The sequence below is a fragment of the Rana temporaria genome, chromosome 10 (assembly GCF_905171775.1).
Source record: "Rana temporaria chromosome 10, aRanTem1.1, whole genome shotgun sequence".
NCBI lineage: Eukaryota > Metazoa > Chordata > Amphibia > Anura > Ranidae > Rana > Rana temporaria.
Window position 1 is genome coordinate 111,911,832 of NC_053498.1, and position 15,784 is coordinate 111,927,615.

At 43.0% G+C, this 15,784-nt stretch overlaps 1 protein-coding gene across 1 annotated transcript in view; it reads left to right on the forward strand.

The window, feature by feature from the left end:
- LOC120915459 (probable pleckstrin homology domain-containing family N member 1) overlaps positions 1–15,784 on the forward strand; it is a 113,019-nt gene that overhangs the window by 35,063 nt on the left and 62,172 nt on the right. The window contains exons 4-7 of the mRNA XM_040325995.1: positions 2,311–2,457; positions 3,900–3,986; positions 7,340–7,412; positions 9,067–9,209. Of these exons, the coding sequence (XP_040181929.1) occupies positions 2,311–2,457; positions 3,900–3,986; positions 7,340–7,412; positions 9,067–9,209 (450 nt within the window). The remainder of the gene's footprint in view (positions 1–2,310; positions 2,458–3,899; positions 3,987–7,339; positions 7,413–9,066; positions 9,210–15,784) is intronic.

Below are 15,784 nucleotides of genomic sequence, written 5' to 3' on the forward strand. Positions count from 1 at the left end.
TTTTCTCGTCGAGTTCCTCGACAGTTTTCTCGATGAAAAACATACACACGACCGGTTTCCTCGGCAAAAAAGCTCTGCCACCAAGTTTCTTGAATTCTGTCGAGGAAAACGGTCGTGTGTGTGAGGCCTTAGTGTATAGGACTCTCCGCTCCACCTGGATCTCTAGGCAAAACAAAAACCAGGGTATGCATATGAGGAGGGAACAGCTCACTACGCCCCCCCCCCCCCTTCCAATGAAAACATTACACCCCCTGCCCCCATCATGGCCCTGCTGCCAGAGTAAGGCTTGCAAAAAAACAGCTTTAGGCTGGGTTCACACTACGGTTTTCCCGTCCGTCAGCCGCATACGATTTCAGTATTGAAAACGTACGGGCACGGACGGGAAAACGTAGAGATAGAGAATGCATTGCAAATCGTATGCACTCGGATGCATCCGGGTGCGTACGATTTGCTGGCAAAACGTTTTTTAAACGTACGCAAAACCGTGTTCAACCACGGTTTTGCGGTCGTTTTTAAAACAGTATGGCAACCGCATACGTTTTCCTTTAACATTAATGTCAATGGAAAACGCACATATGTGCGGTGCCATACGTTCCCGTCCGTTTCAGCCGCATACGTTTTTTCATATAAATCGTATGCGGCTGACGGACGGGAAAACCGTAGTGTGAACCCAGCCTTACTACAATACTTCTTTCAGTACTTTGTATAGTGGACGGTTGGAAACAGTGCCCAAAATGCACTGAAGTAGAGAACTTTTCAACTGTAATGTTGTAAAATTGGCCAAGGTGACAAATCCTCTGCCACCTCCAATTATTGTATTGCCTTGTTATATAAAAAAAAAAAAAAAAAATCATGAACATATCTATGGAAATGACCAGTGAAGTAAACTAGTTTTAAGCCCTGTACACACGATCGGTTTGTCTGATGAAAACAGACCGATGGACCATTTTCATCGGACAAACCGATCGTGTGTGGGCCCCATCGGTTTTGTTTTCCATCGGTGAAAAAAAATAGAACATGTTTTAAAATTTTCCTATGGATAAAAAACCGATAGAAAAAAAACGATCGTCTGTGTGGAAGTCCATCGGTCAAAAATCCATGCATGCTCAGAATCAAGTCGACGCATGCTCAGAAGCATTGAACTTCATTTTTCTCAGCGCGTCGTAGTGTTTTACGTCACCACGTTGGACACGGCCTGATTTTTGACTGATGGTGTGTAGGCAAGACTGATTAAAGTCAGCTTCATCGGATATCCGACGAAAAAATCCATCGGATTAGATTCCATCAGATATCCGATCGTGTGTACAGAGCATTAGAGTTTACTTTATTTAAATTACATTAAAGCAGAACCTAACTCCACAAACAAAGTTTTGCTTTATGCCTATATTCCCTTACATGTGAATTGTGTTGTGTGTTTTCACAAATTTATCCAAAAACATTAAGGGCCAGATTCTTGTAGAATCCGCGGCGGCGTAGCGTAAGCCATTTACACTACGCCACCGCAAATTACTGGAGCAAGTGCCGTATTCTCCAAGCACTTGCTCCGTAATTTGCAGCGGCATAGTGTAAATGGCCCGGCGTAAGGCCGCGTAATTCAAAGGGGGCGGCTAGTATTTAAATTAAGTGCGCTCCCGCGCCGATCGAACTGCGCATGCAACGGGCGGAAAAATAGCCCAGTGTGCATGCTCCAGCTCACGACGGAAAACGTCAATGACGCCGACGTGAGCGTCATTGACGTAAAGTCGTATTCGCGGACGACTTAGGAAAACAACGTAAACGACAGAAAAAGCCGACGCTGACCCGACGCCATACTTAACATGGCATACGACGGACCTTCGTAAACTTGCCCCTCATATAGCAGGGGCAAGTTTACGCTTATGGAAACGTCGCAAAATCACTGCGTCGTTCGATCGTACATTCGGGAATCTCGCGTAAATAGCTAATTTGCATAGACGACGGGGAAAACGACGATGTGACACCTAGCGGCGGGAAAAAAAATTGCATTTAAGATCTGACAGCGTAAGAGCCTTACGCCTGTCAGATCTAATGGGTATCTATGCGTAACTGATTCTAAGAATCAGTCGCATAGATACGCCGGGCCAGATTAGGACTTACGACGGCGCAAATGGCGTTGCGCCATCGTAAGCCTTTTAAGAATCTGGCCCTCAATGTGTAAATGACTCAAGGTTGTAAAATTTTCTATGTACTTCCTGTCTTTAGACCTCTGGTGCAACTGTTGGCACACATTCCAGACTCCAGGTCTAAAATGTATAGCCTTTATTTAATATAGTGTATCTTTTCCTATTTCAGCCTATCCTATTTTGGGGACGAACTCGCGAAAATCTAAATGAAATGATTTTGATAGAGCCAATCCTAGGCTGGGAAGGACGAGAAATTAAATCTTATGGAAATGTGGCTATGTCTTCTTTAGCAGTTATGCAAATTAGCCATACACAGGTAATAATAATCTATGCTGCACATTATCTGATAAAATAGGACATTACAAGACTGGAGCTATTTACACAACTGTCAACAGCCACAGACTGTACTCAAATACAGTGACCCAGTAGTATTTTCTGTTGGTTGAATTTTCTTAACTTAACCTTTCCTAATCTTTCCAGTCACGGCACAAGCCCTTTAGAAACGGCATGATTGAGCCGTTTCTTCAGTGAGCATGCGCCGATGACGTATATGGTAAATATGACGTATATGATAAATATGACGTATATGGTAAATATCTCCTAAACTGTGTAGGTTTAGGAGATTTTTACAGTACCTACAGGTAAGCCTTAACCCCCCTGGCGGTGTTCCCGAGTCTGACTCGGGGTTAGATTTTTGTGCTAGGATCGGTAACCCCGAGTCAGACTCGGGCTCGCCTCGCTGAATCCACAGTCATTGTTTACTTACCTTGTCCCTGGATCCAGCGATGCCACCGCGCTGTGTGAGCGTGCCGGTGCTCGCTTGATTCACACAGTGCCTCTGTGTGCCGCCGATCGCCATTCCCGGCGACGTTACGCCGCACGGGTGCGGGGGAACGGCGCCAAATTCAAAAAAGTAAATAAACAGATTACATACAGTATACTGTAATCTTATAGATTACAGTACTGTATGTAAAAAATACACACCCCCTTGTCCCTAGTGGTCTGCCCAGTGCCCTACATGTACTTTTATATAATAAAAACTGTTCTTTCTGCCTGGAAACTGTAGATTGTCCATAGCAACCAAAAGTGTCCCTTTATGTCAAAAATGGTTTTAGAGCAGCTAGAAAACAGCGATAATAAATTATAATCGCTTGCAGAACTGACCGACAGCGTTTTGTGGGGAAATGTGTCATAAAAAAATAAAAGTAATGACAGCGACAATTCTGCAACTGAGAAAATTTCAGTGATTTTGATTTGATTACATTATTGAATAATTTTTATTATAATTATATTATTATTTGTTATAATTATTTATAATTATTTATTATATTATAATTTATAATTTTGTTTTAAAAAAAAATTCATACCCGGGATGCCTACTAGACTCTTGTTTGGTCAGATTTAAGTGAGTTATTCCTAAGAATTACAGGCCTACAGTATAAAACGCCAAATTTCCTTGTAAATAATGGTACCGCATTCAGCACCTTTTTTCTGAAATAATCATACCGCCAGGGAGGTTAATATAGGCTTACCTGTAGGTACAAGTGGTGTAACAGGGTTTACAACCGCTTTAACGTTCTATTTTCCTAAGAATAAACATTAGAAAATGTTAAATGTTAAAGGCAACAAATAGAAATGGAGATTTCAAAAATACAGGTATTTAAAACATTATTGAGGGTTTTTTGAATATTAATTTACCCCCAATTTATACCTTTTATGTGAAAATATTTGCATGACAGTTCTTACTATTCTTCACAGGAAATGACAGAGGTCTTCATGGTTCTCTTCCCTCTCCACTTACTAATTTTGTCCATGGATCACCAAGAGAGGCGATTTATGTATCAGGTAAAACATAATTTAGATATAGATAAATACTGAGGGGTAACTGCAAGGGGTGTGGAGTGTAAAACTACCTATGAACCCTAAACATAAAAGAATAAAGCAGAAATTGTGTTCTCTCCCTATATTCTTGACAATCTGAGTCCTTAATTAGGGTGTTAAACTTTAAATATAATAATAATAAGATTGCAAGGTTTCGGGGTCCCATCAAATTTTGGTGTATGTGTCTTTATAGAACTGCATTGTATAATAAGGCCACTGAATATATGGCTACAGAAAAAGAATGTCACATCTTCTAGATAAATATTTGAGGAAAGTATCAATCTACAATTTACAATTACTAATGTACTACTACAAAATAGTGTATATGTATTGTAGACCAGCCTTTTACAACCTTTTTACCACAGGGGATAATAAATAATTTTCAGGTCTCGGAACTCATGTTAAAAAACTCATTGGGTATCAGTGAGAAAAATTTAAGATAGGAGGTAATTCAGTCACAGCTCAAGCAAACCTCAGGACTATGGGCCAAATCCACAAAAGAGATACGCAGGCGGAACTGCTGTTCCGCCTGCGTATCTCTGTGCCTAACTTTGGGAGCGATCCTCAAAAGGATTTTTCCCAAGTTAGGCAGAAGATCCGACATCTGTAATTTAGTTACGCTGTTGAATCTTCGGATGCAGTACCGCATCCGCCGCTGGGGGCATTTCGAGTCAAAATCCCTCCTTGCGTATGCAAATTAGTACTTACGGAGATCCACAAAGCTTTAGGCATTGTGTGATTTGCGTAAGTTACGAATTTGCTTGCGCAAAACTAAGGTTGGTTTTATATGGACTAACTTTAGTAGACCATGCAAAACCATACCTTTTTTTCGATCGCCGCGTTTTTTTTTTAAATTTGATTTTTTTTCCCCGTCGCGTAACTTTTTTTTTTTCCCGTCGCAACTTTACGAACCCGTCGCTATCCACAAAGCCCGACGTAAACTACGTATGCGCGATGCACGTCGGGAAAAATGACGTCACACGCATGCGCAGTCCGTCCGGCGCGGGAGCGCGCCCTAATTTAAATGGGAATCGCCCATTTTAATTAGTATGCAGAAAAGAGGATATGTGGCGCACGATCCAGCAGAGCAACCAAAAATTAAACTGAGGTATATAAAAATCTAATACTAAAGTCCAATAAGAGTGTCCATGAAAGTCCTGGATCAATAAAATGTAGTACAAGTGGCTGTGGATAAGCACTTAGCGGCAGCACCTTAAAGCAGAAGCATTGCTCTGAAACGATCAAAAAGAAAAGACAGAGTGCGCCAATCTGAGTGCAGTAAGCCCAAATTTAATAACTGAAATAAAATCAAATGAATATACATATGAAAAATGCCTACTCACAAACAAGAAGTGGATGGTAGGCAAAAATGAAGAAATGTAGGCAATCGGGAAATGGTTGTGTGCCTGGGGTCCTGCAGTAGTCTTGACTGGCGGGCATCCAGAGTGTAGGCTGTAGCAGACTGTTGGTAATCGGTGTCGGGGGACAGGAGCACCGGAGAGCCACAGAGGATGCGGCGTGCGCTCCACCGTGGAGCGCAGCGTGCCGTCGTCGCGCCGGAAATGACGTGCAGGTCCGGGCCGGCCAATGGGATTACGCGTTTCACAGCGTCAGCTGTTTCGTCAGATCCATCTTTTACTTTAGCCAATATGAAAAATTATCATCTTTTCATCACTTGTTGCTATGTTGGTAGATTTTTTTAATCTTCTGCCTGGGTGAAATGTCCGTAGCAAACGCTCGTTGTCGCGCTAGTCGCTTGAATCAAGCGTTTTCATTACTTTCTATGGGAAATGGAAATGCTCAAAAACGACCAAACCGCCCGATACGCGCGACAAAAAAGGGTCCGGAACTTGTTTGAGCTTCAGTCGTTCAGCGTCAGGCGTATTGGCGTGGAGATGTGAACCATCTCCATAGGGAACAATGTATTTTTTCCCCTCTAGCGTATTTGAGCGTCGCGCTTCAGGCGACAAAACGCTCAGGTGTGAATGCAGCCTTATACTGTAAGGCCGCGTACACACGGTCGAACATGTCCGCTGAAACTGGTCCGCGGACCAGTTTCCGCGGACATGTCCGACCGTGTGTACGGCCTAGCGGACAGGTTTCCAGTGGACAAAAGTTTCTTAGCAAGCTAAGAAACTTGTCCGCTGGAAACGTGTTTGTCGGACATGTCCGATGGTTAGTACACCCAATCGGACATGTCCGCTGGTTATGACGTGTAACCAGCGTCCCGAAATCCCGCGCATGCGTTGAATTGATTTGACGCATGCGTGGAAGCATTGCACTTCCGTGTTTGAGAAAGTCGGTGTCTTCTACGTCACCGCCACCTCTGTCCGCAGGGATTTTGGTCTGATGGTGTGTACACACATCAGACCAAAAGCTCCCAGGAGACATGTCCGATGAAAACGGTCATCGGACATGTCTCCTCGTGTGTACAGGGCCTAATAGATGTACCACAGACAACATTTATATAGAAAAACAATTCTTAAAGCTGACCTTCACTCATTATTTCCACCTATGCAATCTTTCTCGCTCTGCAACCCCCCCCCCCCCCCAGCTCCTGCAGCCTCCAGAGATAATGTAACACTTCCCAGGAATCTACAGGACCAGTCAACCCCAATTGACAGATCTCACTCATGCACATCGGGGAGCAGGCTGGGACTCCTTGGGAAGTGTCAGCAGGCTCCCAAATCCAAGATTGTGGTGCAGAAATATATTGAAGACTTTGTGTGTGAGTAATGCCGCATACACACGATCGGTCAAACCGATGAGAACGGTCTGATGGACCATTTTCATTGGACCAAACCGATCGCCTGTGGGCCCCATCGGTTATTTATCCATAGGTTAAAAAAAAGCAATCTTGTTTTAAATTTAACGGATGGATACCTAACCGATAGAAAAAAACGATCATTTGTAGGCACGTCCATCGGTTAAAAATCCACGCATGCTCAGAATCAAGTCGAAGCATTCTTGGAAGCATTGAACTTTGTTTTTTTCAGCACATCGTTGTGTTTTACGTTACCGCGTTCTGACACGATCGTTTTTTTAACTGATGGTGTGTAGGCACGACTGACCATCAAGTCAGCTTCATCGGTTAACCGACGAAAACGGTCCATCAGACCGTTCTCATCGGATGGACTGATCGTGTGTACAGGGCATAAGATGGCACTGGTCCTAATACAGTTGATTGTTCCTAAAAGTACTAGTAGCTGCTGACTTTAATTTTGGTAAATTCATTTAAAAAAAACTATTAATAAAACTGCAGTTTTGACCTGGTGGTATATCATTCCTAGCAGTAAAAGCCTATGTCTTTTTTATAGGGACTTTTACCTCTTTCTGGAATGGAAGTAGTTTGTGACCAAAGAAATAATGGCTATAGTTTTGAAATCAGCGGTGAGTATATAAACTCATAATACCTTGTTGTTTTTAGTTTAAAAAATACACTGTATACTGCAAATTTTGAGATTATTTAAAGTGCACTTGTGTTCGAAAAAAAAAATGCAAAGAAGAACCTGTCAAGTTTATGATAGCTCCTAATTGACATTCATACTATTGTGTTGCAGTAATGCACATTACATGCAATGGTGTGCTGTGGTTCCATTTATTGTGAATGGCATCCCATTGCAATGCAACGCACAGTAAAGTGTAAAAATGCTAAATGCTATAGAAAATGCTGCACAGGTGATTTTTGGTTTGATTACATGCATTATGCAGCTGATTCAAATTAATGGGCTGCGGTTGTCCCTGTTGGCACAAGGCATACAACACGTAAATTAAAAAACACTGCAACAGACCACTCCTGTGAGAATAATACCCTTAGGCCCCATACAGACGAGCGGACTGTCCGCTGAAATCGGTCCGCCGGACCGTTTTCAGCAGACATGTCCGCCCGGAGATTTCTGTCTGATGGTTGTACACACCATCAGACAGAAATCCGCGCGGACAGACAGCGCGGTGACGTATCACTTTGACGCATGCGAGGGATGGCGGCCGATCGGACATGTCCGGTGAGCATGCTAAGAAACATTTGTCCGCTGGAAACCTGTCCGATCCGCCGGACATTTGTCCGGTTGGCCGTACAGACGACCAAACATGTCCGCTGAAACTGGTCAGCGGAACTTTACTATTCTAGGTCAAAATGCCTGAGCAGTCTGAGGCCTCGTACACACGACCGAGGAACTCGTCGTAAATGAAACATCGTTTTTCTCGACGAGTTCCTTGTTAGGCTTGTCAAGAAACTTGACAAGCTTTCTTTGCGTACACACTGTCAAGACAAAATCTCGTCATTCTCAAACGCGGTGACGTAAAACACGTATGACGTCACTATAAAGGGGAAGATTGATTCCACTGGCGCCACCCTTCTGAGCATGTGCGGGTTTTTATGCATACACACGAACATGGTTCTTGTCGAAACTAGCCCGACGAGGAACACAACGAGAAAATTGACACTCACGACGAGGAAAAAAGAGAACTTGTTCTCTTTTTTTCTCATCGCGTTCCTCGACAGTTTTCTCGATGAAAAACATACACACGACTGTTTTCCTCGGCAAAAAAGCTCTCCCACCAAGTTCCTTGATGGATTCTGACGAGGAAAACGGTCGTGTGTACGAGGCCTAAGATTTTCTCCTTTGATTGGGCCCTCCTCCCCTTGTGAATCCTTTCTTGGCTCCATTCCTTTTTTTTTAGGTCGTCCAGCTTTTGGGTGGGAGACATCTCAACCAAATGTTTCCCTTCTCCAGTTATTGTCATCTTCATCTGCGGATTTATTGTTAGGAAGAAGAGGAGAGGTTAACATATGACAGTTTAAGATCAAATATGGTCTTATTTGACAACGAAATAACTGTATACAACATTCAAAAAGTTAACAGCTATAATCAGAAATAATTATTCATTGCTGTGACACCTCCAATGTGATGAAATCTGAATGAAGTTTAATGGTCATTGTGGCTTTTTGCAAAAAATTGGATTGTCTTCTGTACAAACCATATATTCTATATTAAAATGTATAATTTACATTGTTAATAATTCCTCATTCTAATGTTTGCAGGCCCAATGATAGAGCCACGGCAGGTGTCCTGTCTCAGCTCCAGTGAGAGGAGTCTGTGGATTTCAGCTCTACACGACCACATCCAGGCGGCCAATACCCATTACTCCCCAGCCTCTCCATCTATCAGCATCTTGTCTTATTTAGTGAGTTTACAGATATAACTGCATCTTTAAAACATGCTTCCCATGTTAAAATTTCACTTGAGTTGACCATCTGGTGCCTACAGGGTGCCCACTACCTTTATTATGTTATAAAGTCAAGCCATCAGCACTCGCCGTCTTATCACTCAATGCAATGCGGATATCTCTCAGTTGCCCCCCTAGACACATTGGGGGTTATTTACGAAAGGCAAATCCACTTTGCACCACAAGTGCACTTGGAAGTGCAGTCGCTGTAAATCCGAGGGGAAGATCTGAAATTAGGGGAAGCTCTGCTGATTTTATTACCCAATCATGTTCAAGCTAAAATGTTCTTTATTTTCCTTGCATGTCCCCCATGGATCTACAGTGAATGCACTTCCAAGTGTGCTGTCAGTGCACTTGTAGTGCAAAGTGGATTTGCCTTTAATAAATAATTAAATCATCCCAACTCTGTATATTTAATTAGAAAGCTGCAGAGCTGGGACATCCAACAAAATGCTCTCCATAACCAAAATGTAAAGCTGGCCATACTGTACACAGTAGACTTCTGTTTAAATGTTTGTTTGGAGAGTCGGAAAAATTGTTCAATAGAGTATTTCATCTGGCCATCATTGAGTCAAATTTAGTTTGAAAGCCTTTAAAAAAAATTCCAGGTCTGCTCCTTTATTTAAATCCCAGATATATTAAACAGGTATATTTAGAGCCTAGAACATGCGTATTACAATACTGTATATATGATTATATGATTTTTTACGAATTAGCTAGTTTGTTCGAGAATTGTTTTTCCATCCTGATTCTTTTGAATTTTATTGTCAATGCGGTAGCAAACAATGGGCCAGATTCTCGTAGAAGAGCGTATCTTTGTTCCGGCGTAGTGTATCCTATTTACGCTACGCCTCCGCAACTTAAACGGGCAAGTGCAGTATTCTCAAAGCACTTGCTCCGTAAGTTGTGGCGGTGTAGCGTAAATAGGCCGGCGTAAACCCGCCTAATTCAAATGTGGAACAGGGGGGCGTGTTTTATGTAAATAACTTGTGACCCGACGTGATTGACGTTTTTCACGAACGGCGCATGCGCCGTCCGTGGAATATTCCAGTGTGCATTGCTCCAAAGTACGCTGCAAGGACGTAACGGTTTCGAAGTGAACGTAAATTACGTCCAGCCCCATTCACGGACGACTTACGCAAACAACGTAAAATATTCAAAATTCGACGCGGGAACGTCGTCCATACTTAACATTGGTACGCCGCATGTACGCCTCATATAGCAGGGGTAACTTTACGCTGGGAAAAGCCTAATGTAAACGGCTTATCTGTACTGTGTCGGCCGGGCGTACGTTTGTGAATTCGCATATCTAGCTGATTTACATATTTCTAGGCGTAAATCAGCGTACACGCCCCTAGCGACCAGCGTAAATATGCAGTTAAGATCCGACGGCGTAAGAGACTTACGCCGGTCGGATCTAATACAAATCTATGCGTAACTGATTCTCTGAATCAGGCGCATAGATACGACGGCTCAGACTCAGAGATACGACGGCGTATCTGGAGATACGCCGTCATATCTCCTTTGAGAATCTGGGCCAATGTCGATGTGACCCCACTAACCAATAGGAAATAGAACGAATGTTCAGAAGTGAAAAATAAAATTTTTGACAGTATCGGTGCGTGGCCAGCTTAAGTTTTGGGTGGACTGAGATATTATTGCCATTATTTGAATGAGGTTTCCTATCCCTTGAGCGTATACACTATATGGCTTGATTGTATCCTGAATCCAGGCTTGTTCCTCGAATCGAGTCCCTCAGTGGAGCTCAATGCTGGAACAAGTTTCGGCACTGGACTGATAATCCCCATGTCAGCTGCACGCCATCCTGCATCTGTCAGGCTGAGGCTCGCTCAGTGCCCAGCATAACTGTCCCCCCAACTCCCTCACCCACTCACAGGCTCGCCTGCCCGCTGTACATCGCGATCGAGGAGAGAGTAGGAGGTAAGATCGGTCTGCTCCACCTCCTCCCCATGTCCCCCTGCGCCCACTCACAATCCCCGGCTTGCAGCCAATCTGTGCCTAGGTAGGGGTTGTGTGGGCAGGAGATTTTTTTTTTTTTTTTTTTTTTTTTTTTTTTTTTTTTTTTTTTAAACCACCTCAGCTTAATTCCAATATACTAGAGACCGACTCATGATCCGAAGCTTCTTACGTCTCTATTTACGGTTTGCATCATGTGTGGTATATACTCTATTCACTGTCTTTTTTTTTTTTTTTTTAAATATATTTGTATAAATATATTTAGATAATTACACCCCCCCTCCCTCCCCTCATGGCTCCCAGGAATCTCCTGCCCGTCCTATGAATAAACAGTACCATAAAATAAGTATTGAATAAAAGAGGTTGACCTCATTTATTCGGCCAAAGAAAAGGTAGAGATATGGAGAAGAGTAGGTCAAACACAGCTAGGGGAGATGCGGGGGGGGGAGAGAAGTGCTATGTCTTACTAAACAGAAATGCAAGAGGGAGCAGAGAATGGCACCATCCCCGCGGAGTCACACCCTTACTCTCTCCGCGTAGCTCCATGTTTTTTTATATTCCTTCCATTTTCCCCATTTCTCCCTATGTTCGGTACTCCTCTCCAGATATCCATCCCTTAGCTCCTCTAGTCTATATGTTTCCTCCACTGCATCTATCCAACTCCAAATATATGGGCTTTCCGTCTCCTGCCACTTTTTAGGGATAAGTCTCTTGGCAGCGTTTAAAAGGTGAGGGAGTAGAGACTGCTTGTATTTTTTTACGCCTTCTTGGCTGCAATGGAAGAGGACGGCCCATGGGTCTTTCTTGATCTCCTCTCCCGTTATAATCTTTATTTGGCTCAGTATTATGTCCCAATACGTTTGAATTTTAGGGCAGTGCCACCATATATGGGCCATCGTTCCTCTTTCTAGGCAACCCCTCCAGCAGTCTGCGGTATAACCTACTTTGAATTTATTTACCTTATCAGGGGTAATATACCAACCTGAAAGGCACTTATAATTTACTTCAGCTGTCCGTATATCTATCGCGGAAGTGTGAATTAATTTAGTAATCCTTGAAACAGTATTTGCCCCCCTCCTAACCCCCAACTCTCTTTCCCATTTGTCTATAAAAGGTGCTTCAACCCGAGATCCCAATTTAACCAGTAACCCGTACATTTTAGTGATGGTGCCCCTTGAATTTGTAGATTTACAAATTTTCTCCAGTGAGGTCAGCTCCGCCTCCGTCCGTAATGGACGGGGGAGGTGCCGCACAAAGTGAGTCAACTGGAGATAATGCCACCTATTCAGATTCCAACAATCCGTTTTGGCTTTCAAATCTCCATAGGTCATTATCTCTCCGTTTTTTATAATATCACCCAAGTGCACTGTGCTTCTCCTTATCCAATTTCCCCCTATTTTTTTTTCCCCGGGTGGGAAGTAGGGGTTTTCTTTTAAATTCATTAATGGGGAATTAAATTTCCCTTCTAATTGTGCCTGCGTCCTATCCCACATTCTTAAAGTGTCTCGTGTTATATCGTGTGTTCTGTGATCTAGTGCTCTGTATTGTGCAGGGATCCAAATAAGATTTTTCAGATTATTGTTTGTTAGCGCCTTCTCTATTTGTACCCACCTTTTGTCTATCCTATCCCTCGCCCACTCTACCGCCCGCGATAGGACCGCCGCCTTGTAATAACTTTTAATGTCCGGGACTCCCAGGCCGCCAAGTGGCTTACCCTGTTTTATTATGGAGAGGGATAGTCTGTGTTTTTTATTTTTCCACACATAATTTAGTAACAGGGTGTTGAGGATTCTCAGAAACTGCTGAGGAAGAGCAATTGGGAGTAATAAGAATTTATAGAGGATCTTGGGGACTACCACCATCTTTAACATATTTATGCGTCCAAACCAAGATATGGGTTTATTTATCGTTTTTTTTAATTCGTTCTTGATCTCATTTAATAAGGGGATATAGTTAATTTTGTACATCTTCTGTATTGTATTAGCAAGTTTTATTCCTAGGTACTTGAGTTCTTTGGTCCAAGGGTACGCGCATACTTCCTTAACCGAATTTATCTCTTTTTTATTTAAATTAATATTCAAGATCTCTGATTTGGTTACATTAATTTTAAAGTTGGAGATAGCGCCGTATTGTTGCAATACTCTGGTGAGGTTGGGGATAGATTTAACTGGGTTGGTTACGTAAAATAGTATATCGTCGGCAAAGGCCGATAGTTTATGTTCCTCCCCTTCCACTCTCACTCCGTTGATATCCGAATCGTTGCGAATGGTGGCCAGCAACGGCTCTAAGGATAGAATAAAGAGGAGGGGGGATAGTGGACATCCCTGCCTTGTCCCGTTTTTCATCACAAAAGATTCTGATAGAGAGCCATTGATTTTTATTTGTGCGGTAGGGTGGTGATATAATGTTTTTATCCAGCTGGACATCCTACTTCCTATTCCCATCACGGTGAGGGTTTCCATCATGAGCCCCCAGTCTACCCTGTCAAATGCTTTTTCGGCATCGACTGACAGGAGTAGACCTGGGGGCTCATTCTGCCTTATGGTCTGGAGTAAAGGGATTGCCCTTAGGCTGTTGTCTTTGCCCTCTCTGTTGGGGACAAAGCCTACCTGGTCGGGGTGCACCAATAAGTGCATAACCCCTTTCAGGCGGTCCGCCAGAATTTTTGCAAAGAGTTTAATATCTGTATTTAACAGAGAAATAGGTCTGTATCCCGAACAGAGAGAGCTATCCTTGCCTTCCTTTAATATTATTGCGACCACTGCCGCTGTAGCTCCCCTGCTAGTTTCAAATTCCGACCCCAGTCCGTTAAAATATTTACACAGCCTCGGTATCAGAATGTTACTAAATCTCTTGTAATAGAAGGTGGAAAACCCGTCTGGCCCCGGACTCTTTCCACCCTTAGTGGAGTTTATGGCCCTTTTTATTTCTTCCTCAGTTATGGGGCGATCGATGGTAAGGCTTTCCATCTCCTCTAATCTAGGAAGTCCTGCATTATCAAGGAACGCACGTGTCTCAGTCTCCCTTTCCCCTTCCTGCCGTCTTGGGTGTTTTATAGTGTATAAGTCCTCATAATATTTTTTAAAAGTATCCGCAATATCACTAGTTGCATAAACTAATTCCCCATTTTTACCCTTGACTTTCTCAATATAATTCCTGGCTTTCTTTTTTTGGGCCATTTTAGCTAAAAGTTTACTTGGTTTGTTTCCCCATAAATATCTCTCTTTGGATATACAGTTTAGTTTAAACCTTGCTTCTTGGTCCATGATTTCTTTAAGTAAATCTCTTTTTAAAATTAGTTTATGGTAAGTCTCTTTAAATCCCTGCGCTTTATGTTCGCGTTCTAAGGTCTCTATCTCTTTCCTCAGGGTAATAGTATTTCTTTTTCTCTCGTTTTTTTTTTTTTGCGTCCTCAGCGATTAAAATCCCTCTAATGTACGCTTTGTGCGTCTCCCAAAGGGTTGCGCTAGTAATACCCTCTGTATCATTCCTGAGGAAAAATTGTTTTAATTCTGCCTCCACCCTGCTTCCCCCACCTTCCTCATGGATCAGGCTGTCATCCAGGCGCCACATCGGCCGCTGACTCCTTTGTCTAGCTAAAATAATTTTCATAGAGACCGGAGCATGGTCTGATACAGTCATAATTCCAATTTCCGTCTCCATGATTGAGTCAATCAGCCTGTGGTCCGCTAGGATGTAGTCGATTCTAGAGTACGTCCCGTGGGGGGGGGAGAAAAACGTGTAATTATGTTCTTTTGGATGGTTAATTCGCCAAACATCCACTAGTTGACATTCCTGGAGCTTATGTTTAATTCTCTGCAGATGCCCACTCTCTGTCTCCCTCCCGCGGGACGTACTATCATCGGTTGGGTTCAAAACAAAATTTAAATCACCCATCAGGATTATAAAACCCTCGGCAAAATTATTCAGTTTTCCCAGGATTTTGTTTAAATATTGAGTTGGACGTACGTTTGGGGAGTAGATGTTAGCTAATGTGTACATAATATTATCGATTCTTAATTTAAGAAACAGGAATCTCCCTTCTGGATCCGACAACCTTGCCTCCAAGGTATACCCAAACCCTCTTATGAACCCGATCGCTACTCCCCTTGCGCGTTTCGAAATGGAGTCAGCGTAGAACCAAATAGGATATGCCGAGGAGTAAAGCTTGATGTTTGTATCCAGAGTCAGGTGGGATTCCTGAATAAAGACTATATCCGCTCTAAGTTGTTCGATCTCTGCTAAGACCTTTAATCTTTTTCCTACTGAGTTTAATCCCTTTACATTATAGGATAGAAATTTTACCTCTGTCATTTCTGATAACTAAATCACCTCCTTTGACACAAAGGACTTTACAGGTAGATCCTGGGAGCCATGATCCCCTTCCCGCCCCCCTTTCCCTCCCTCCCCCCCTTCCCATGTCCCCCCCCCCCCACCTAGGCCTATCCATCGCCTCTGAACCGTAGGGATCCTCGATCTCCCCTACCCGTCGGTTCTCATGGATGAGGTAGAGCCTCCAAACCATCCCTCCCTCCCATTTCCCCCCCCAAGGTATT